General features: G+C 45.8%; 1 protein-coding gene across 2 annotated transcripts in view; it reads right to left on the bottom strand.

The window, feature by feature from the left end:
- The window catches only part of meis1b (Meis homeobox 1 b), a 145,054-nt gene that overhangs the window by 42,511 nt on the left and 77,869 nt on the right, over positions 1–24,674 (bottom strand). For both annotated transcript variants that reach the window (XM_027277424.1, XM_010745799.3), the window contains exon 7: positions 19,718–19,829. In XM_027277424.1, the coding sequence (XP_027133225.1) occupies positions 19,718–19,829 (112 nt within the window). The remainder of the gene's footprint in view (positions 1–19,717; positions 19,830–24,674) is intronic.

Below are 24,674 nucleotides of genomic sequence, written 5' to 3'. Positions count from 1 at the left end.
ACCCTAAGCCCCCGATTCATCGATAATTAATGGGGATGTTGGCGCTAATCCGGTTGGAGATGACTTTTTTCCAGTCTGCCACATCAATGGAATAATCAAGGGCCTAAAACCCAGGCCTTTGCTCCCCATTACCTCAGGCAAAAGAATTCCTGAAAGCATGCCTGGAGGGCACCTGAATTATATACACCATTAGGAGAGAGAGGCTCTCAATGATCCATACGAAACAACACTCTTGGCTAGCTCTCACTCTCACTCTCTCTCTCTCTCTCCAACTGTTCTGGCAGAAGGAGATACATATGCACACATATTGAAGGCTTTCCTAATGAACCTCGCGTGGAAGTAGGGGTGACGCTTTCGGAGGGCGGGGAAAGGGATAAGACAAGAGATTGCTTTTCGTAAGATTCGGATGCAAACGCCACCCCGCCGCACATTAATAATGCACATTTGCATGTAAAGCTGCTGTTGCGGTTTGGGGGCTACTGTAACGCATGCAAAAAGGTGAAGAGTTGGATTCAGGCGATGGCCTGTAACGTCTGTAACAACTACGCTCCCAATCGATTACTGATCTGTTGATTATTTATTATTATAAACAATCATTATTTCATCATTTAGCCGCTTTGCAAAGGCGACTTCTCTTTACACAAAACACAAGAATATTCAGCAAATCCTCACATCCGAAAGAGGAAACTCGTGAATTTCTGATATTTTGCTTCAGAAACAATTAACTAATTATTGTTATTAACTTGTTAATCCATTGATTGATTAACTGACTAACCGTTTCAGCACTACACTCATGCAGACCCCCGCCCCACACACACACATACCAAAACAATGTACCCCTTACACCCAGCTCTAGACCTCTCTCTGTCTAAAAACACACTCATGTTGCAAGCTTCGGTTACATCATTAGCCTGGGACAAATGCAGCCTGAGCTTAACAAGTGAGTTTCTTTTTTTTTTTCAGCCTACTGTTTCAGGGCTAAAATACACCCACCCCTCTGTCTCTCTCTCTCTTCCTCTTTTCCTCTCTTACGGCTCTCCGCCTGCTGCTGGAAAAGACGGGGTGAGCCGAGCCGAGGCCCTGTAATCTAAGACCAGATTTTCATTGGAAGCAAATGCTTTCAATCCGTTGTAAAGACCGGCTCATGTTCAGCAAAGCCTACAATAACAAACCTAGGGGCTTGTCCCATGCGAGTTGGGAATACAGGAGCAAACGGCCGGAGTACCAGCTCACAGCATGAGCGAGTGAGCGAGCGAGTGAGTGAGCGAGTGAGTGAGTATGCATGCCAGTGAGCGAGTGGGCGAGCCGGCACGATCAGGAAGAGGTGAGAAATCGTGAGAAGCATGGGGAGAAAGGGGAGACGAGGGAGAAGGAAAACAAAAAGGAGGACAGAGAGAGCACGATGAGTGGACGCTTAATCATCCTGCGTGTGTTGACTGTACACTCTTTGATTGTATCATTAATATTGCACCATGTAGTACTTTATTATACGCTACTTAAGTTCTTTTTTTTAACCTTTATCTTACATGGATCACTGAGTACAGGCGATCTTTCCAGTCTGGTAATCGAACCAGTCCCACGCCTGATCTCTAACCTCAATGCTGCCACTGCTCCATATCATACGGCACTATAAGAGCCATATTCTAGAGTGCTACATCCTTTCCATTGATATATGGTGAATAAAATGGTATGCAAGCAGCGACTTCAATCTTTCAGGCTCTAATTGTGACCCTACAGAATGTAAAACAACCCCAAAGACCTCTACCTAATCAATAATTAATCACACATCAAAATGATGCATAATCTGAGACAAGTACTCCTCCATCCATGTCGTGTCCACCTAATATCGCCGAACCACATCGAAAGCTGCTGGCGTTCATGCCAAACATGCACGAGATCTCTTCAAAGCACGAGCAAGCGAATGATGAGGAGAGAGAATTTGAATTGACCCCTACTTTAGAGATCTCAGGGCAGGTTTGAGCATTTTGTCACCCATAACTCAAGCCCTTAACCAGAGAGGGAAACCCTAACCCCTCCCGATATTCCTTTCTTTCCTCTCCCTTCCCAATACTTCTAAGTAAGTCTGACCTATAGACACTTACTTTACCTAGAGGGGGAAAAGGAAGGAGGAGGGCTGGTGAAGGGCCGTCAATTTTATTGGCATTTCCATTTTCACTGCAATTTGATACCAATCACCTCTGCAAGGTCTGGGGATAATTTCTGCTTTGCTTTAGTCCCTGCAAGCGAGGGAAGAGAGCGGGAGGTGGTGGGAGGAGGAGAAAGAGAAGAAGAAGAAGAAGAAAAAAAAAGAGTCAGACTGTGGCAGTGAGGAAGGGTGAAGCAGGAAAAAGGGTTGAAGCTGTGTGTGTCTGGCAGCCATGTTGGGGGAAATGTCAATAGTGCTACCTCAACTCAGAGAGAGAGAGAGAGGGGTCGGGTAAAAACAGGGAAAGGAAGCAGAATGAGAGATGGTGAAGAAACGGATGTGGAATATTCAGTGAGAATGAAAATAATAGATCATCAGAAACCAGAAACAGGACTGTCAGTCAGGACGGTTTTCCACGTGTAGCATTGTTATGCTCTTAGACTATCGTCAATTGACCATTTTACGCTCGTCAATTGACGCCTGTAGCAGACGCCGGATAGTCAATATAGCTGAGATGTGACAATCTGCTGAGTTAATATTCCAAAAGTGTTTATTTTCTGGAGCGTTGATGCCGCTACATAAAAAGTAACGGATGCAGGTATTTCAATTCTTGCATATGTTTGCCTTTAAAGCCGCAAACACGTCGGGCGTCCACAGATTGAAACATTTCAGCGCTTGTTTGTGGCTTTCAGAAAACTTGCACCTGTGTGAGCAGCGATTTCAAAATGGATCTGCATAAGCGTGAACCATGCCAGTCATAAACCACCTCAGGATCTGCCCCTGCCTATCTCAGCATCTTACTAAAGGCTCACGTCCCGACCAGGGCGTTACGCTCCGCTCATACAAACCGTCTAGTTGTACCCTCGCCTCTCGCAAAGCGAGGTCACTCTAAACTCTTCTCTGTGGTCGTCCCCAAATGGTGGAATGACCTACCAACGGCTACTAGAACAGCAACATCCCTTTCTACCTTTAAAAAACTTGTAAAAACCTTTCTGTTTCGAGAATGCTTCCCTGCCTAACAAAACTAACAAAACTAACAACTACTCTGTGCTCCTTTACACCTTTCTCAGCTTATGTCCTCCTCTGTAAGTCGCTTTGGATAAAAGTGTCTGCTAAATGCAATGTAACGTAATAATGTAATGTAAGCCCTTCAATATTGGTCAGTCAGGCATGTTGTCCCCTCTCAGTCAACCAGTAAACTCTCTCAGCAAGCAAGTCAGTAAGCCAGCCCCCTATCTATAAAGTCAGGCAGTCGATCAGTCATAAAGCAACCCTTGTCAGTCATCCTGTTATCAGTCAGTCAGGAAGCTAGCCGGGGCAGCTAGTAAGCCAGTCAGCCAATGAACCAGTCAGTCACTCTCCAGAGGCTGCCAGGCTCATTAAGAACATCAGCAGGCTGTAACCCTGGGCTGCATACATACAGCATGGGGCAGCTAGGCTAGCAAGCTCCAGTCTCCCCACAAGGAAAAGCCAAAGGCACAACTCTGGGCCCGGGCCACTGATCGGCCATGACAACATCTTAGAGGAGGGGCTGTGAGAGGGATGAGGAAGTGTGTGTGTGTGTGTGTGTGGAGGGGGGGTGAATCAATGCATGTTCGTGTGCGAAGAATGCATGCATGCATGGATGTGCATTCGTCTGTACATGTGTGTGTGTGTGTGTGCCTATCTCTGCCTTTCTTTATGCATGTGTGTTTCCAGCCACAGAAGCTCTGAATGTCGTGTGTGTGTGTGTGTGTGTGTGTGGTGTGTGTGTGTGTGTGTGGCAATTAGGGAGCAGGCCAGTGACTGGAAGGAGCCAGGGGCAGTTGAAATGCCCCGGGGCCAACCAAGGGAAGGAATATTTTATCAGTCCCCCTCACACGCTGTATACACAAATACACACTGGCACACAAACACACACACACACACACTGCGAGCAAACAGATAATGACGTAAAACTGGGCTGGCTTTCTTCATGCATTTTCACTAGCTTCGTTAGCATCAGCTAAACAGACAGTTACTTCTGTGCTCATTCGGCTTCGATGGCTTTTCTTTAAGCCCCTTTTCCGCCACTTCATGTTTCATTCCTGCCTCCCCTTCCTTCCTACTTCATTACTTTTTCTCTCTGTCTGCTGGAGTGTGTGTGTGTGTGTGTGTGGTTGGGATGGGAGGAATATTTGCACAGTGCTGGGGATGTGAGACGAGGCATTGTTATCCATTTCGTTTATAAAAGGGAGTTTTCGTCCCTTTAAAAAAATGGAAATGGGCAGCGGTGCGTCATATTTCGCTGATTAAACGTGGTGAAAGATTTAGGTGAAGTGCGTTAAAACGATTGGATGTGCTCGGTCTTGATGTTTTCAGTCTGCCTCTTCAACTTCTTTTCTTCTGCACCTCTCCTGTGTCTTGATCACCTCTCTACATCTCTCTTGTCTCAAGGCGTAGCCTGACATTATCAAGCAGTATCTAGGCTAATCTGTTATGATCTGATTATGAACCATCTCTCAGCGTAAGACAGACAGAGATTGGTACTACCTGCCCCCCCCCTTCAGCTCGGGCACACACACGTGCCATTCGGAGGTGTCAGCCATTTTTCTGCTGCCTGGCAAATTAACGGCGGGCGGATTCGCCAGTCACTCATCTGCGAACAGCGATCTTGTCAGACACGTCGCTTCTAGCGCAACTCAAGAGAATAATGACATTTAGCTTTCTAATAATTTCCTCATAGAAGCGCTGCGGAGCTGAGGAATAAAGGGTTATGAATATTAGCTTTGTGCCAGATGTCATGAGCCGGGATCCTGTGGCAGGAATCATTCACAGATGGCTAAACGTTTTTTGGAGGATACTGTGAGATGTTTTTTTTTTTGCAAGATTTTATAGGCTGTGGATGGACCGAGCGGGAGAAGGAATGGGAGAGGGGTCTTTTGAGTTTATGACAGTGCATTTATTCTATGAGCTATGTGTTGCAAAACAGAAAGAGAGAGAGAAAGAGAAAGAGAGGGAGTGTCTTTCAATGTGAGTGCAAGTGACCTGGAGCTGATCTCTCATGGGCCACTCCTAGAGTTTCACACCCCAGAAAGCTCACATGACCCTGGGTTGGCTGGCCAGGCAAGGCCCAGGCCTCAGGGACCTGCTATCCTGTTCCACATGGGATACACACATCTCATATTGGCAGGCGAGAAATCCATACATACACATACACGCACACACACCCAAAACATGATACATAGAGACCAATGCTGATGTACATTCACTAAAGTGCTCTCCTTCTCACACACACACACTCTTCACATACATACACATACATCGCATTCCCAGAAATCCTCAGAGAGGTAAAGAAGGGCTCGCAAGAGGGAGGGAGAAGAGGAAAAAAGTGGCGTTTATTGTATTCAGGCCATTCATAAGCTCTAGACTTGGAGAGGGGGAGTACGGGGAGGGCTTTGCAGGCAGTGGGGGGTTCCCTTTGCACGGCCCTGGAGGCCCCACCCACCTGCAAATATTCTGAACATGCAGGAATTCCTTGCAACACAATTCCCAACTAGGGGCACGTTTTTTCTCCTTTTACTGCGTCAATATCAGACACACTCACATGCATGCATGCATTTCTCGGGATCTTCCACGAGGCAACTTTCCAAAAATGACAAAATATTCTAAACCAACACACACACACACACGCACATTTCAATACAAAACACTCTCTGTGACCAATGCTGTTTCGCCTCCCTCTTTATTCCAAGAGGAGGAGGAGAGACACAGAGAAATCCCCCTCGACTCTTCTGCAGATAATGACATGCGCTGTCGACAAAACAATATGGCCAGTCTAGACTTCCCTTCCTGCCTTTGCCAGAGAGACGCTCCACTATTTTCAGATCTTCGCTCAAAACTTCAGCCAACGCATTTGGATCGTATCACTCTGGAGCGTGGATGAATCTTTGCAGAACAGACGCTTAGTACATTATACTGACATAACAAATAAATGAGGTAGACAGACAAAAGGAAAACAAACAAACAAACAAAAAAAAACTAGGGGTTGCCAGGTAAACAATCAGGGGAGAGCTAAGTAATTGCTTCCTGTAATCAAAGACAATTCCATTGGAGTAATTACAGTAAATAACGAGTGCTTTTGCAATAACAAAGCCGGTTACTTTGAACGATGACAGGTTTGTGGATCAGCGCCGACAGATTCAATAATGACAATAACTGGTGAGTCATTTTACAAGGAGGTTATTTGTAATTAAAGCACACTGGAGGAGACTTCTTGTTGCGAGAATCCGAGCAAAGTTCGGAGCGATTATTTCATTAGTGGTGATCTGATGAGACGGATTGTGTTTGACTCACGACAAAAAGGAAAAAGACAGTGAATCATATTTGATAGTTAATTAAAAGTGTTTGTCAAAGTGATGCGCGTGCGGCTTTTTGTAGTGGTTTGACTGCATTGTTGGGAATGCTCTTCCACGTGGGCAGGTAACTCAAATGTTTGTGTGTGTACAATTTAATCGACCGAATGATTAACCGTTGATAAAATATTGAACATGAGACCTGTTTTAAAGGCTGTTGTCTCTGCGAAAGAGCTGCCAGAGCTTCTGTGTGTTGTAGCCGAAGCCTGTGAGAGAGAGAGGGTGATAGGAGTTGGGGGTGGGTGGGATCAGGCCTGTTGACATAGCCATAGGTGATGGCAAAAATGTCAGTGTAAATGTGACTGCTCTCTCTGTGCCATTTTCCCCAGTAAAGGGTCATCACCACAGGCTGCCTGACACGCTGGAAAGTGCCTCAAGCGTGGGGCACCGACACGACATTAAACTGCAGTATACCTCCACGCACGCACACACACACACACACACTGCGACTGCCTTTTATTCCCACTTCCAGATCAGTCGAGAGAGAAAGAATGAGGGAGAAAGAGACAGACGGTACAAGCTAAAATGAAAGTGTAGGGCGATGAATTCACCCTTTCATGTTGAGCACTTTTGCTGTGTAACTATTGATTTTTCCCCCCTCTTGCCTTTGTGTTGCCGTTTTCTTTTCTTTTCTTTTTTTTTTCCTCTATCCTGAAGATAGAAGGCCAGACTCGGTTCAAATGGGAGCACTTGTGAGGGGGGCCCACAGATTCTTCGCCTCAGTGAAGGGAAGTCCTCACACACACACACACACACACAAAATGGTAAGATTCCTGAAATTGTGCCCCCCCTTTTTTTGCTGTTTTCTCACTCTTAACTCTCACTCCCTCGATTGTTTCGCCGCCTCTCACGTTGGCTTTTGACACTTTCGACTCGCCGAGCTTCGGCCAAACTCGGCACACAACAAACGCAAAGAGAGAGAGAAAGAGAGAGAGTCGAATGGACTACAGAAGATGAGGGGAAGAGGGGGGGCGAGGTATGGTAGAGAGGACAAGGACTATAACAAAAGCTAAGAGCACTTAACAGCACAATGGCACGGCGGTCCTTTCCAAAAGTCAGCTGATGTGCTGAAGGGCGTTCAAAAGTCCTTCAATGTAGACGCGGGGACAAAGAGCGGGAACCTTCAGTTAAACCAAAGGGAAAACATCCTATTTAAACTGTCGTGAACTCACAACATATTCTGACGTCCGACCTTCATGAAAATACAGATTTCAGCACGAGAATGAATAGATCTCCTCATGGAAGGCCTTTAATAAACCATCAGGAGATCCTTTTCTTAGCACAAAGACACTTCCTTAACTTCTAGGAGCCCTCTACTAAGCTACACTACGAAGGTATCATTTTTTTTTTTGCCAACATGAATTTACTGGAAACATCCTTTAAATGATCTCATTTGATTATATCCTGCAGCACTACTTTGTTTAACTGCGACCAAGCTATCAAAGCCGCCGGTTTAATGAGCCTAAATTAAGTGGGGATGTATCATTTCAGTACCAACAATCACTCCTGTTCTGTCTGTAATCACGTCTTCATGTTTGGAGTGTATACCTCCATTAAACCAAACTGAAGTTTTATTTCACAGAGCACGGCTCTCGCCTCCCTTTCCACACGGCGACGCGACCTTCCGATAAACGCTTTTTTCAATACACGAGGATTTTCCCACTCGTGCTGTAACCTATCAGCGCCGGCCAAACTGCAGCATGTAGTCAGATAATGCAGGCACGCCAACCCTGTGGTGGCACGGGCTAATAATAGTGCATTAGCCTCCAGTGAGTTTTCTTTTTTCTTTTTTTTTTTTTTGGAATAACAAGGTTTTAGTGAAATACGGTCTGCGCCCACAAGCTCAGGTTACTGAAGGGGTGGCTAAGAAAACAGGATAACACTATCGGAGCAACAACCTACTCTGTTTACATAGTTTGGGTTGTTGCATTTACATTTTATTTAATAGGTAAGTGAGTAAACAGGGCATTGGCTGTGGTGGATAGCACGCCATGCCCTCTCCTCTCTTTCACAAGCATTAAATAAACCTTCTCCCTCTCCACTTCCCCCCTCCTTGTCAATGCGTCCTTGATAGGCACCAGGATGTGGTGTGTGTGTGGGGATGTGGGGGATTTGTAGTCCTATCAGCCTCCCCATACGCGGCGCTGATAAGGCTTTCGGGACATGGGCAGAGGAAGAGGAAGTGAGTGGGTTTTACAGCAGGCCTACTTCCTGTGGAGCATGGGCCCATGTGGACGGGAGTGATATGCCCCCCGTGGACACCGGCGTTCTCGAACACACAGCGCCTCCCCGAGTCACTTCCTGAAGGGGGCAGCTCTCTCTCGGGGGTGACTTCCTGTAAAAGTATGACCTCTGTGCCACTGAAGAGAAGCTTGGTGGAACAAAGACCTCGGACTGCCTATAGGAGATAGTGTGCACAATACATATACGCAGTGTGTGTGTGTGTGTTTGACACCGTCACTCAGGCTTTTACTCCAAAGGTTATCACGAGTGAGAATCTCTTCCCCCCCGGTCGCTGTGCTCATCTCTTTGAGTTTCACTGGCTCGGAGCGAGAAGAGCCGATCGGGTTACATCCAAATGTGTGTGTGTTCATGAGTGTGTGTGTACAGCAAGTGTCATGCTTGTGTTGCTCTGCAAACACACAAAGTAAACGCCAATGTTGCCCTGCAGCCCACCCCTGCTTCTCTTGTTTTTACCTACAGGTATTTGTTATCTAGGCTTCTCTCTCTCTCTCCTCTTTCTTCTTCTCTAAACTCTCGAGCTGAGGTCTTTATCTCTCAGTAAAATCCCTATAGCAGGTATCCATGTCAAAAGGGACCAAGGGGGTGTTGTGCCTCAGGGGGCAGCATGTTTGGTCTGGGTCAGCCTTGGGTCAAGCTTTGGCTCAAGTTGACACACATTGAATCCACTCTAACGTTTACCTGCGTCCCAGGTTACTCCGGCTCAGAACGAACCCACTCAACACAAACGTGATTTCACATCTTCGTGCTTTTTGACTCATTATCACCTGAGACAGAATATTTAAAACAAGGGATGTAGTCTGTGACTAAATCACACAGGGAAACAGTAACCGATGAGATCCGATGTTATTCACACCTGCAACAACAGTCGTGTTTGAACGTTAGAAGCAAAGGGAGTTGCACATATCAGAATCAGGGTTATGAAATAAGCCCTGACCAAAAATGAAAGCAGCTTTGGTCCATATTCAATGATAAAATAAATATTTTAAAAATCCACAGGGATGCTGGTTTTGACCAGAAATGGCGCTTCTTCTGCTGGTGTTTTCCTGGCATGAAATTGGCTTTGTGTGGGTGTCATTTGGAGAGCCGGCTGGTAAATTCTCCCGTTCTTTTGTTAGAGAAGAGGGGGGGGGGGGGGGCTCCATGCATAATGGTCTTAGTCAGGGAGGTCTGGAACTGTGTCCATAAATTGAATTATTTCAATTTGAGTGAGAGAGAGCGAGAGAGAGAGAGAATAATGGAGAGTGTCTGTGTGAGTGTGTGTTACATTTACATGTGAAACATATGCATGTGTGTTGATGGAGAGAGAGAGACTCATTTTTTATTCTTCTACAGGGCTCACATTTACAAGTAGGAATATAAACCAAGTTGCAGGAGATTACAGAAGAGGCCAAGTGTTACCTTGCAGCTGGAAGCCAGAAAAACAACTTCCTGTGTGGCAATTATCTTTTTATTCTTTCGAATATATGAACTGTAAAACAAAAAAAAAAAACAGAAACACATTCTTGGACTTTAAGGATTGTGAGGCATCTTCACGGGGTTGATATATTTTTTAAAACTCTGCATTTTGCAGATCATATCCACATGTTGAGATACAGAGCGCCATAACTGCTGAAACAACAGCGTGTATGTGTGTGTTTGTGTGTGTATGTTTGTGTGTTTAGGGTAGGGGTGGGTGGTGGAAATATTCCTGACACAATATAATCGGCAGGGGACCATATGGCAAACTGGCAGCAAGCTATTTATCCTTATCCTCTTTGGAGGCTAAAATTAGCACTTCGCTGTTTGTAGCTTTAAGCTGGACTCCAACCACTGTGATAGAGCTAATAATAAAGAAAAACAGCCCAGCTGGCACAACTACCCCGCCTACTTGTTCCATCTCTTTCACACTTTGTCTCTCTTTCCTCTTTACTGCAAAAACACACCGATCGGACCCAAAGCGGCGAGCGCTGCACGCAGATCACACTTAATCTGACCATTAGGAATCATATTAATATCATATAAGTGTTGCTTGAGCCAGGTTTCCCCCCCGTTATAAGCCCGTGTGTCAGGAAAGCCAGGATTTCCTGAACACGGACCCCCTCGGCTGGCTTAAGAGCGTAGGATGATGGGGCTAATCTCTTTATCAAAAGCTTAAATAAACGTCGGTGCTCTGTGCATGTGTGTGTGTGTGTGTGTGTGTGTGTGAGTTGCTTATTTGTGTGTGCCAAGGGGGCCAAACAATGCTCCTCCACTGAACAAAGTGCTAATACCCTGTCTCTTTGCTCTTCTCCCCCCCACCACCTCCTCCTCCCTCCTCACTCTTTCCTCCTCTCATTCTCCCTCCACGAAAACAAACACCCAAACTACAGTATGTCCCCCTTTAACGTCCTCCTGTACGGTAGGAAAGCTCACGACAGAGCGGATCTGTTCTCCACCAGTGGTGAAAGTCTGAATTTTTTTACAGTCTGCTATCAGGGTTTTCCCTGAAAAGTTAACATCTATCTGATCAGAGGCCTCCTGGGCCCTGAGCTCAGCTCCTCTTCAAGGGAAGAGGAGAAGGAGGAGGAGGAGGAGGAGGATAAGGAGGGAGCCACAGTCAGCGGTGAGAGAAATGGAAAGACAGAACGAGGAGAGAGAGAGAGAGTTTAAGGTTGTTTTATCGGCCAGATGTAATGCGTTGTGACACGTCAGTGATGAGTCGCTGTGATTCCCTATGAACCTGTTCTGGCCATGATTAAGAAGCAGGGCATTTTCTGTCTGGGACAGCTCTATTGTGTGTGTGTGTGTGTGTGTGTGTGTGTGTGTGTGTGATTCCAGGCAATTTGGAGCCAAATTGAAAACAGACAAAATAAAGACCGCAGGACTGGGTGACATATTCCAAATTTGTCACCATCGTGCAGGTTTGTGACGAGATTCCCACGGCGAGAGCGACACAAACAAGCACACAAATTATTCCACGGCTGAACTTTTTCATTTGTGAGTGCATTTGCCGCCTTTAAACTTGTTTACATTTGCAAATCAAAGCGAAGAGACGGCGATATCCAGTAATTTGACCAAAGTAGCGTCTTCTTTCGGGACATGATTACACGACAATGGTGGCAAATTATGGCGCCTCTATACCGAAATAAACCTGAATGGAGTCGACACTTTTCAAACAAGATCTCGGGTTTAGAGGCGCTGGATGAAAACATCTTCACGTTACGCCGGAGAAGGACTCCTCTTATTCTAATTTTCACTTCCTGCACACAGACAGGAAAAAAAAAAATGTTGCATATAAAATTGAACAACGTTTACAGTCTTTACCACGTTGACACATTTAACTTTTCTTGTCATAATCTCCCCACCCCGACACACTAGAGACCTCTACAAGGCAAAAAGTGTGTGTAAATAGTATCTTTTAGCAAACACCAGTAATTAGATATAGGCATTTGGCATTCACGCCAGTCGCAAATTAAAGAAGAGCGCTTCCTGTAAACAGACAGCGAGAATGTGTCTACATCATTAGCGTGCCACAATTATAACATGGGAGCTAAAGATACATTTCCCTCCCGCTTGCTCTGCCTCACTGAAGCAAATGAACTAGAACCTCTTGTTTTTTTTCTCAAATGAACGGCTGCTGTATTCTTTCCTGGAGTGGCAGCAAACTACACGGTGCGATCCAAGTGTATTTATGGGTAAAATAGGGAAAATAAAAAGGCAACAATCGTGTAAGAAATAAAAAAGGCATTAATGACGCTGGTGTTTTTGTTTGAAAGACTTTCTGGACAGAGCACGACGACCGAGGCACGAGCGAGACGGGGGAAGAAGAAGAAGAAGGAGAGAGAGAGAGAGAGGAGCTATTTCATGTGCACGCATGGCATGAATGAATATGTATTTCATGTAAATTGTGCACACGAGGCATACTGTAATGGTCCGGGTCTAGATTTTGCATTTCTTCGGTCATGCAAACATGCCCACATGTAACCAACAAGACGGAGAGAGAGACAGACCGAATGAATGCAGGGGGATTTAAAGTAACAGAGGGACGGGACGGGGCGGGGGGGAGGAGGAAACATTTTATTCACCTTCAAAATGTGTGCAGCATTCCTCTGAATGTTATTACAGAACCGAGGAGGTAGTAGAGAGCAAGAGAGAAAAGAGACAAAGGCCACGAGAGAAAATGAAGACATATGGATAAACGCCAGGCTTGTACCGGTGATGTGTGCTTAGCAACAAACAGCACATAAATCCCAAAGTCAAACATCCCCGTGACACTTTATCAAACTGTTTTATCCCAAAGTCAAACATCCCCGTGACACTTTATCAAACTGTTTTATGACGGGTACCTTCTCAAGCCTGATTGACACAGAAGATCGCTTAATGGGAGAGGAGAGGAGAGGAGAGGAGAGGAGAGGAGAGGAGAGGAGGAAGTCACTTTGTTTACTTGTATTTCTGACTCTTTCTTCTACACGACCCCAGCCGCCCGGTGACACCAGCCTTAATCCTAAAAGCAAACTGCCCCCCCCCCTCACTGTGGGAACCTGATACAATTTCCTCTTTTTCAAGAGGGGGGCAAACTCAGGCCACTCCAAGTTTCCTTATTGCCTATACGAGGCAATAAAAAGTCATCGAGGGCTATCATTTTCTCGCCAGGCGAGTCACTGCGTGTTGGCCGACGCGTCCGCCGCTGCCATAGAGCGAGGTCGTAAAGATATCAGCGAATCTGAGAGAGCGAGGTCGTGATTGGACACCGAAAAGTCTCACATCTCTTTCCCAGGTAACCAAAGATAATAATGTTTGAGATGCAGTAAATCCGGTTGGGGCTGAACAAACATTCCTACCGTGAAGCGCTGAGTTGTCGTGGGATGTTTTCTCAAGGTGTTTTGAGATGCACCCTTTTATGCCTTTCAAATATTGATTTTCATAAACAGATTGTGAAGTTATGGTCATGCTCTTACGACCCTGAAGATATAAACAGTTTTAACACTTGGACACATGCTTACACACACTTTTCTTGAACCCACCGGTGTCCCGAACAAAACTCTCTCACCTCTAAACTGAACATGCAGCCGCCTCAATAGAGTCCCAAACAACACTCAGCAGCACTTAACACACTCATCGGGGATAACTGCTCTGCTCTCTCCTCTTTTTCTACAACCGCCGTATACACACTGCTCCAGTCAGCATCAACATGTTTTCACAGCGCTCACTCTGAGATTCTCTTCCTTCCTCCTTATCGTCCTCTTCTTTCCCTTTCGTCTTCCCGTGTTCACGCTCCGAGGGAATCAAAGAGGGATTCGTGTTTTGCCAGCTACTGTACTTACACACACACACACACCTCCAGTAATACAGACTGCAGACTAATCAAGGGAACCACACACCTTTTATCTACCCACAGAGACTCACGTTTAAACAGATTACCAGGAAAGCTGGACACCAGTAAGACAATTACTGGACTAAGGCTCTTCCTTAGCAATGTCTAGACGACGTCTAGACAACGTATAGATGGGAATACTGTTTATTTCCCTGTACTGTATATTAAAGAAGCTGAAACATTATGGCACTGCTGTTATATAAGAAGATTTGAAGCTGTTTCTTTGTGTGCCAATGCGACCGACACACATTCCTGTGTCTTTACAGTTACTTATTCGAGTGCATCAAATTATTTTAATCGTGAGTATTTAACTCATTATTGCAACAGAAATCTTTGGAGAGCAGCTAAAAGCTACTGGCAGGGAAAACACACACACACACACACACACACACTCACAGTCCTCTCTTCCAGTCTACTGGACAATCAGACCAATTAATCGGTGACTTTGAGGGAGCCACGTGAAGCCGAGTGATTGGTCGAGCCGGATCTGGCTGCTGATTGCCTGGCACCCCTGTCCATGTCCCCGTTTGCTCGCCCAGGCCCTGGAGACCGGCCAATGAGGAGACGGAAAAGCAACAGCTCCTCTGTGGCCTGACCTTGTTGGAGGGCACAGAGGTCGGAGGGTGGATGGATGGATGGATGGATGGATGGATGGATGGATGGATGGATGGATGGATGGATGAGGAATATTCCACCCTGATCAATGAGGATTCACAGCCAGCAGGGGGTTATATACAGATGCAGAATGAATGGGGCGAGGCAGAAGTGCCACATCCTGCACCAAGATGATCCCAACTGGCAACATCAAAGCTGAATTCACTCTAATCATCATCAAGTACAATAAATATGCAGGTTTCATTCTACAGGCTGGAGCAATTAGTCCAAGTCCAGCAGGACCTCGTGTGCAGCAGAAATGAACTATAGCTATATTAGACTTAAACACACGCACACACAGTTTAGGTCAGTCAAGTTTCACGCTGAGCATTCCTTCAACTGCACCAAAAGAAAAAGAAAAACCTCAGAGCTAGATATCAGCCCAACACCCAGAAATCTCAGGCCGCTACTCAGACGCTAGAAATGTATGCAGACACCAACACACAGCCTTACAGGGAGCTGTTTGCCTTGGCGCGGCACATCGTACTCTTTACAAACGGTCTGGGTAATTGGTGATACATATCTAATATCAGCAGTCATCGCCTCGCTCCCTGGATGTTTCTGACAACCGGAGAGGGAAACCCTGTAGCTTTCAAAAACAAGAGCGAACACACTCCTCTGCTCGACTCTACGTCCACATCGCCGCAGCTGCCCGATTCAGTGCCTGAATGTTATTCTGTTTCCCCTCGTCCGCCGCCAGGCCCCTCGGAGAAGCCAAGGGGTGTCCTTACAAATTCACACACAGGCAAAGAGGAGTACTTTATACTGGGAGGAAAAAGAAGAAGGCCCCGCTCATGTCCGTGAGGGACACCCACCCCCTTCCACCCCCTTCCCCCTCCATCGCAGGCATATATGATCTGTTGGCTTTTCCTCCTAACCCTTCGAGCATTACTCTTCACAGACGAGCATGATCCAAGGCAACAGCAGCTACAATGAGCTTTCTCCAGAGGGCTTCTGGGTATTAAACAAAAGGGCCCGTTGGTAGGAACTAGCTCGCAAACAGCTGGGCTAATAGAGTGGGACTAATTAAGTACAGGGCCGCTCTCTCCGATTCTCCCCGTCGAAGCTTGTGGATGTTTACAAAAGACGTCCCAGAGAAAGGGAGGAGAAAAAATAAGAGGCTTTCTTCTTTGTCTGCTCTTTTAGCGAGAGAGGAGACACCCAGGACTGATTTTAATGACATGTGTGAAACAAATGTGATCCTCCCTCCGTTTTTTCTTTCTCTTTTCTGACTGCCAATGGAATTCGGTGCTAGGAAATACCACCGGCATTGTGGTCAAAGCATAAACACCCATAAGAACTCAGCATGGGAGCGCTGTCACCACATGCAGGAATAAAATAAAAAGTCTGTTCTTGTTAATTGCTTACATCCTCAGTCACAGATCGCTGCAAAACACCTGCAGACCAAGAAAAGGCCCAAGAGTTTTAATCAAATCTCTTAAATCACATAATCGTCTTCTCCTGCAGTCGTGTTCATGTGCACGGAGACCTCTGATCTTATGTAATGCAGAGACCTCCTCACAATTCCTGCAGCTCTTGGATTCGAGAGAGCGAATGCTGCGTTTCCGGGTAGAGATGGGGGGATTTTTTATACCAGTGGGCAGTGAACCATTCAGAGAAGAGGGCAGAGCGGAGCATGTGTTTGTCTCAGGAATAGCCTCAGACAAAAAAAGGCTGAGAGAGGAGACTGGAGTTCACTAGTTAAAGGCCCTCGACCATCCAGCATCCTTCCTCTGAGCTGTCTCGCTCTGCTGGAGGCAGAGGATGGAGGGAAGAAGGGGGCAAAAGACGGAGAGAGAAAGAGAGAGAAACAGGGAGAGGAATTAGAGAGAAACTGAGTGCAAGATGAGGTGTAGAAGGAGAGTGAGAGGGTGGCATGATAGACTGTGGAGAGGGAATAAAGGAGACGGATTGAAGGACAGATGAGTAAGGGAGAGAAAGATGGCCATTAGCTGTGCAGCTCTATGGGCAGAGAGGAGGAAAATGAAGAAAGTGGAAAAGAGAGACAGAGAGGGAAAGGTCAGTGAGAAAGCAATCTGTAAAAGGTAGAGGAGAGAAAGAGGAGGGGCGGGAAACACAAGAATGAAACACGAAGAAATGTGAGGAGGAAACAAGGAAAGACGCAAGAGAAAGAATCCGGAAGAAGAGTAGCGATGGAGAGGAGAGTCGAGGGAGGAAATGAAACTGAGAAGGAGAGATGAGAAGGAAGAAAAGAATAAGATGAGAAAGGGAAGATTATGAAAGATAAACAAAGATGGAGAAAGATGGAGAAAGAGAGAGGGGAGGGGGGGGAAGAGTCAGCACAAGGAGGAAAGAGATGAAAAAGAAAAAACAAGACAGAAATGTGGGGAGGAAGGAGAGAGAGCGAAAGGAACAAAGAGAGGTGAGAGGAAGGGGAAAGAGGGATAAACAAAGGTAGTGTTTTAGACTGAGTGGGAGGCATGGAAGAGAGAAAAAAAAACACGGGGAGGAGAGAGAGAGAAAAGCACGGGGGTTCACAAGGAGAGAAGCCGTCTGAGAGCAAAGACTGAGACGCAAGAGTAGGTGGGAGACAAGGGAAAACCGGAGAAGAGGAGAGAGGGAGGATGCGAAGATGAAAGAGCGAGAAAGAGGGAGGAGAGAGACAGCGGGATGAGACTGTCGGAGGAGAGCGAGCAGAGTGCCAAACTGATAAATAACCAGCTTACTGGGATTACCAAGTGACTGACACACAATTTGCCAGAGCCAATATGACGTGGCAGTGATACGGTCCAAGATGTCCTCCGGTATTTACTGTTGTTGCTGTGTCTTCATGCTCGACACTGTGTGTGTGTGTGTGTGTCACCACATAAACAAATGAGGCCTTAGAAAGAAATGGCAGTTTGATCAAAATTAGGAAAAATACACAACATGACCAAAAGTGTGCGGACACCTGAGCATTATATGCAGGCGTTTGTGCTGAACACACCTCATGAAAGTTGTGTAACTATGCATAGAAGTAATAATAATCGAAAATGAATAAAACGATGATTAATCCACGTGTGTTTACGGATGAAGCTTATGGTAATGAAACTAACAAATGGATGTTAGGAAACACGCTCCAGGACCCGCAGATACCCTGATACCTACAGACATACATCATGTTTAAGCTCCCAACCCTCCTGCAACACTTCAAAGCGCCTCATTCACTGAGCTGGCACACATACACATGCACATGTATGCACACACACTAGCCCAGATTTTACCCTCTAATGAACTTCAACAACAAACAGAAAAACCTACAATAGCCGGGCAGAGTCGGGAGGAGGTGTGGTGGTGGTGGTGGTGGTGGGGATATGATGAGATAGAGAAAGAGAGAGAGAGAGAGAGAGAGAGAGGGTGAGAGGAGGCGGGCCAACATAAGGAGTGGGCCTATAATTGGAAAGATGTGAAAAATGAAGTGTCAGTTTGGTCAATATAGGGCAAAGGTCACAGAAGCAGGAGCCCAAACTCGGCACAGAGCACGCTCATTAGAGCGACCAATCAGATCTTGCCTGGCTGCCCCAGACCATTAGTCATCAGAGGTAGAGGCGTGCACACACACACACACACACACACACACACAATATTGCTTTGTCTTCCCCCCCGTTTCACCGTAAGTTCACTCTTTTTCATCCTCATCATCTGTCTATCTTTTATTTTTATCTCCACTCGTGCCTCACCTCCGAGTCCCTCAGCTCCTCCGTCAGACATTAATGACGAGTGAGGAAGAAAGACAAACAGTATGTGAGAGAGAGAGAGAGAGTGTGTGTGAAAGACAGAAAGAGACAGACTGTGAGACAGATAGAGAGACAAAGAGAGACAGAGAGTGTGTGTGTGTGTGTGTGTGTGTTGACTATATAAATGGCTGCTCATTGGAGTGGAAGGCATGGCGGCGCTCTCTGCTCCCACCCAGGCTCTGCCTCCTGGCACTGGCAACCCTGCAAACTGCTCGCCTTGACATCGCCTTCAATAATATATGAAGTTGCTTTTTTGCCTACAGTTTGTTTGCAACGCCGCACCACCACCACCAACCCATTCTCCCACTGCTGCCTCAAACTCACAAACACACACACATCTTTGAATGCACACACATCTAGCCTCAGCAGGGTTGTCTGGTCCGAGAGGGAGTGTACACTAATGTGTTAGACCCCTTTAAATTTGAGCCTCAACATAATAAGAATGAAGAATAATAGAATAATTCAATTTGATGCACATTTCTAGACTGTCAAAGACGCAATTAACTTGTAGCAACAGTTGCAAGCTTCAAAGCCGTTGCTTCTTGAATCATTAATGTCAGAAAAAGCTCTTAAACGTCATCAAAACCTTTATGTTTTTCACTGCATGTTTAATGATTTCCTCAAACTGTTGCATGCAGTCAATGCAACCAAACAATGCATCATCACCATCTTGTGACAATGGTGTTCAAAGTGAAAAAGGAGAAGATAAAATATGAACCGTGTAGTCTGGGATGTAATAACACACACAAACGCATCCAAACACGCTCAGATGTAAAAACCAAGCTGCATGCCAAAGAGTTAAAGACACTAAATATTGGCAGGGTGGAAACCAGGAAGACAGAAACCTGCAGCAGACTCCAGGAATGAGGCGTCCACCACACCATGTCTGCTCTGCCAAAGTGCCCCTGAGCAAGACAGCAAACGCAGACGAGGCCTGGAAGAGCTCTTATATATACATAAGGCTGTCCATGACCTCTGACCTCTCTGTGAGTTACTTAGCAGCAACTGTGAGCCGTTTAAAAAAAACTCCAAACCGGCCCGAATGTGCCTGTCAACCCTCATCTGAAGACACAAAAACTCGTGAGCTTGATGTGATATAATGTAGCAGATGTAATACACTCAGCGCTTCATGTCTTCATGTAAGCCGAGCCCCCCTCCTCCCTCCCCCCGTCCTCCCTCTCTTCTCCTCCACCTGATTAATAAGGAAAACATGCAGACAGCGGCCTCTTACCCTGTTCGCTGCTGTTGTCGCCACTGTGCGATGTGTGTCCGCCGCTGGAAGGCCCCGGCGTTCCTCCGGAGCGCGTGGACGCCGTGTCATCGTGATCTCTGTTCCAGGACGTCTGTTGTAAAGAGAGAGAGAGAGAGATCAGTCAGTTCACTCAGTGTTTTATGTGTCTCATTTTTGAATGCATACACAAAAAAATCTTTATTTGCGAACTCTCAGCACAGTCACGCAGTGTGTGTGTGTGTGTGTGTGTGTGTGTGTGCCCCTGCAACAATCTTATGGAATGAGGATTATTGGGGCTCGATGAGGAGAAAGGGCCCAGACGCATAGCGAGCGAACATGTTGTATTAGTTCCCAGCTTTCTGAGGCATGCAATCCACGGCTGCCTCCATTTGGCTCAAACCACTAGCAGATGAAAATACAAAACAGCTACAACTTAAGATAGCCGCAGCGAGCGCCAGGGAGTGATGTCATCCGAGCACAGCAGACCAAGAGAGAGGGAGAGCGAGGTAAATAACTAAGTATTGCTACATATGTATAAATCCTCTGTTTTGTCCAAATATGAATATGAAAAAAAAATGGATGACCAATCCCACTCATGTAGATTTAAATTTCATTCTGGGAAAGCGGAGCCAGAGCAGAGACATAACCAAATAAGCTGAAGTTTTCCCACAGTCTTTTTTCCTCAAACACAAAACGAACCGAGCGAGCCGAAGCCTTCAAACTTCAAACTTTACACAGACAACTGAAACAAAAAACGACGCATTACCGGAGAGTGGAAATCCATTTCTTTTCTCTACGTCTTCAAGAAGTACAACCTATGAACACAAGCAGCTGACTAGAAAAGAGACTCGGGAGACCTGGGTTTATATATAGTAAGGCCTGTGTGTGTGTGTGTGTGTGTGTGTGTGTGTGTGTGTGAGTGTGTGTGTGTGAGTGTGTGAGACTAAAGGACAGGCCAGATAAGTGTCAGCTGCACACCGGATGGTAAAGAGCAAATGGTTCAGACAGGAGGATAAAGGAAAGACACACAAATGCACACGCAACAAAAAATGTTCAGACACACACAGGTAGGCAAACACAAACAGATACACACACACACACACACATATATATATTAAGATTTGGGCTTATACACACACACACACACACACACAGAAATCACACCCTGCCCCATGCGAAGCTGCTACATATTATTGAAGCTGAACCAGATGTAACCTCTTATCTCTCAGTGCCTCTGAAAAGCAACATTAGCGCCGAGGACAGGAGAGAAAAGAGAGTTCAAAATAGAAGGAAATGGAATCTAATGCCTCCTCACACGCGGCTGGCTATCGCAAACAAACAGGCAACAAAACAAACACACACACACACACACACACACACACAAACACACAAACACTTACTCCAGCCTACTCTCCCGCCCTGCGTGAGCCTATCTCTGCTCTGTCAAATCAAATGAAGCAGATATCAAGGGGGGGCAATGTGGTGTTCGCATCACGCTTTTTAGGGCTACGTGACGAAATGAGTGATAGAAACCCGCACGGAGGGAGAGAAGAGGCAGAAAGAGAGAGAGAGAGAGAAACACAGTGGGGAACAACTGGTTTCAATTGGGATACTACAGGCAGCGCTGCCTCTGCGAGGAGGATTTGGATCCGAGTTTAGAATTATGGAGGAGAAAAAAAAAAGAGTAGGCATTAATTCATGACAGGGTTTGTTTTAAACAAAATGTAAATGGAATAAAATAACAGAAAAGAATATACAAGTCAGCAAATTCAACACATTTGGGGTCTATTAGAGCCCGTTTGATGTTCCTGGGCTATGAAATTATAATACAGTGCTTACATGCACGATAAAATCGTTGTTTTCTAAATTAGGCTTTGAGGCTTTGCAATAAAGAGGAAAGTCGCTGCACAAAGGAGGCATGACTCGGATGGCGATCGTGGAGATAAATGTTGATTCTGACGGGGATAAGATACTAAGAAGTTCTTTTTTTTCCCCCCCCTCTCTCTCTCTCCGCCTCTTTACAAATTCTTTTTTGCTGACCGTAGAAACGCTGAAAAATGAAACACCCGTGCATGACCGAGTAACTCCAGAGAACATCAGAAGTGAGGTAATCCGGACCACATGCTCGGCACGCTAACGGTTAACACTGGCTTTTGCCAAGCTCCTCCAAAAAAAAAGTACAGCTTTTAAAAATGAGCAAGAACTTGTTTATTCAGAGCTCTGTGAAAAAAAAAAGAATAGCACAGTACCCCGGGGGGATGTCGAACGGCAAGTATTAGAAAAAAAACCCAAGAGCCTTTCGCTCGCAAAAAAAGGATATGTTTTTTCTTTTTTGTTTTAATTCTGCAACAAATTCCACTTGAAAATATAATTAGAAAGTGAAGGGAGGGAGGGGGGGGGATGTCAAACTACTGCATTAGCTGTAATTGAACAAAAGAGCGCTTTGCCTGCTGGGAGGTGGCCGCTGAGGCCCCATGGGAAAGGGGGCGGTGCTGAGACAGGACCTGGTGGCATCTCCGCGGGGACGGGGAGTTTATTTATAATCGCAGGCCGCCCTTGGACGGAAAAGGCCCCGGCACTGATCTAACGCACAATTAATACTCACACGGATGAGATCACACACACACACACACACATACATACAAGTGCACACAGGTCGAGTGCATGCACACACCCCAACACAAACAAAACACTTTTTTTTTGGTGCTTACACACACACACACACACACCACACACACACACACACACACACACACACACACACACACACACACACACACACACACACACACACACACACACACACACACACACACACACACACACACACACACACACACACACACACACACACACACACACACACACACACACACACACACACAATTACTTTTCATCTACCTTTTGCAAACACATCACAGAACGGTCATACCCACAGTCCCTGTTTAACAAAAGGACACGCTTTAACCACAAGACACACACACACACACACACAGTGACACACACACACACACACACCCTGTGCCAACAAAACTACAGCACACAAAGTCGAGGTCCACCTGCACAATATGGGATATGTAAATGCCTGAGATGAATAAATGCGTAAACAGAAAGCTGGAGGAAGCAGAGAGGAAGGACAGAGCTGTGGCCCCGCACACACATAGCTACACACTTGATTTATTCTGTCCCCCCTTTAATGAGCCACCGTCGTCTCTCACCCTCTCTCTCTTCAACTCTCTCTCTCTCTCTCGCTCTCCCCCTGTGCAGGATGTAGATTAATTCAATGCTTAATTGTTTAGTAAATTCAATTTTCCACGTTCTATTCTGCATAGCTTTAGCTTAAAACTTCTTAAATCTGCCGCGCCAAGCCGAGGGAACCCTGTTTGTGAGCCATGCATACCTTTTTTTTTTCTCTCTCTCTCTCTTTCATTACCATTTTTCTTCCCTCCGCCACCCTAATTCGCCATGAAAAGATTTTCCTTGCTGGAAATTCTGATTCCGCTATGATCGGTGAGGCATTCCAATCCAATGCTTTCTCATTGTGCCGCGTCTAAGATGCAAGGGAGGGGGGGGGGGGGGGCTTCCCTTTTCTCACTGTGCCAGGCCCCCATATCATACAAGCACTCATGCAAGAAATGTTGCCTTGCCAATTCATTTGCAATAATAAAGAAAATGGTTAAGGTTGTTGTGCCTTGCCTCCCCTCTTTCCTCACTCTGAAATATCTTTTGTGATGATATGGATATTTACTTTTCACTCCGTGCCAGCGAGCGTGCAGGAATAATCATATGTGCATACTTAACATAAATATCCAAATAACACCCCGACCACCACCACCACCACCAATACACTCTCTTCACTGGTGGTACATCTGAATCAAAGATGACAGGTTGGGGCTACTCCATCCCCCAGAATGCTTTGGTGCATCTGTTCTCTGCGGTTGTTTTTCCTTAACACCGTTTTTGACCTTTTGCAAACGCCGCTGCTGCTTCCTCAAGTTTGGAGAAATCTGCGAGAAAATGCCATGTGTTGCTGCGGCGGGGTGTGATGACTGCGGACACGTTCTCCCACTCAGCCGCTCGGAACGCCGCCGTGGAAGCTGGTATAGTGAAAAGGGAAGGGAGGGAGGGGGGGGGGGGGATGCCTGAAGCCGGCTATTGTTAAACTCTTTTGTTTACTTTGCTTCCACTGTGACTAGATAAAGCAGGATCTGCCTCTCTGATACCGCCAGGCAATGCTCGCCCAACTACGCCCGCTCTCCCGCTCTCTCTCTCTCTCTCTCTCTCTCCTCCCCTCTGCTGCAATATTGAGTGCTTGCAAAGTGAAAAGAGGGGCGATAATGGTATGCGTGGTGCAAAAAAAAAAAAAAAAGAAAGGGAGATGAGAGAGCAAAAGACCACCCCCCCCCCCTCCCCTCCCGTCCCCTCCATCTCTCTCCCATTTTCCCCCCCCCCTTTTCCTTTTCTCCTCCCTACTCTTCACAATAGACAAAAGAAAGAAGAAATAACCTTATAATTGCTGAAGGGGGGTGAGGGAGAAACTGGATTTGGTCTCTTGAGTGAGTAAAGTATGCTATGTTGAAATAGCCGTCAGGTACTCTTTTCTTCTTTTTTTTTTTTTTTTAAACGGTGGGTTTAACCTCGGGAGGAGACAACCAAGATAATTACACGTTTGAGATAATTACCAGAGCTTTCAAGTCCATTAATTGACACTCGCAGAAAACTGACAAAGTGATTTTCTTTCTTTCTTTCTTTCTGTCTTATCTTCTTCTCTTTTCTTCTTGTAGATCTTTTGCTATGGCTTATATTCTTTATTTCCTCTTAATTCGTCTTTATTTATTTTTTTTATACTTATCTCTTTCGTTAAATTGTAAATCCATATATAAATCTTTATATATCTCTTGTATTTCCGTTCTTGTCTTGTGATTCTTTCTTCCTTTTCTGTTTTCTTTTCCTTTAA

This window comes from Larimichthys crocea, chromosome III (genome assembly GCF_000972845.2).
Source record: "Larimichthys crocea isolate SSNF chromosome III, L_crocea_2.0, whole genome shotgun sequence".
Classification (NCBI taxonomy): domain Eukaryota; kingdom Metazoa; phylum Chordata; class Actinopteri; family Sciaenidae; genus Larimichthys; species Larimichthys crocea.
This window is presented reverse-complemented; position numbering and strand designations above follow the sequence as displayed.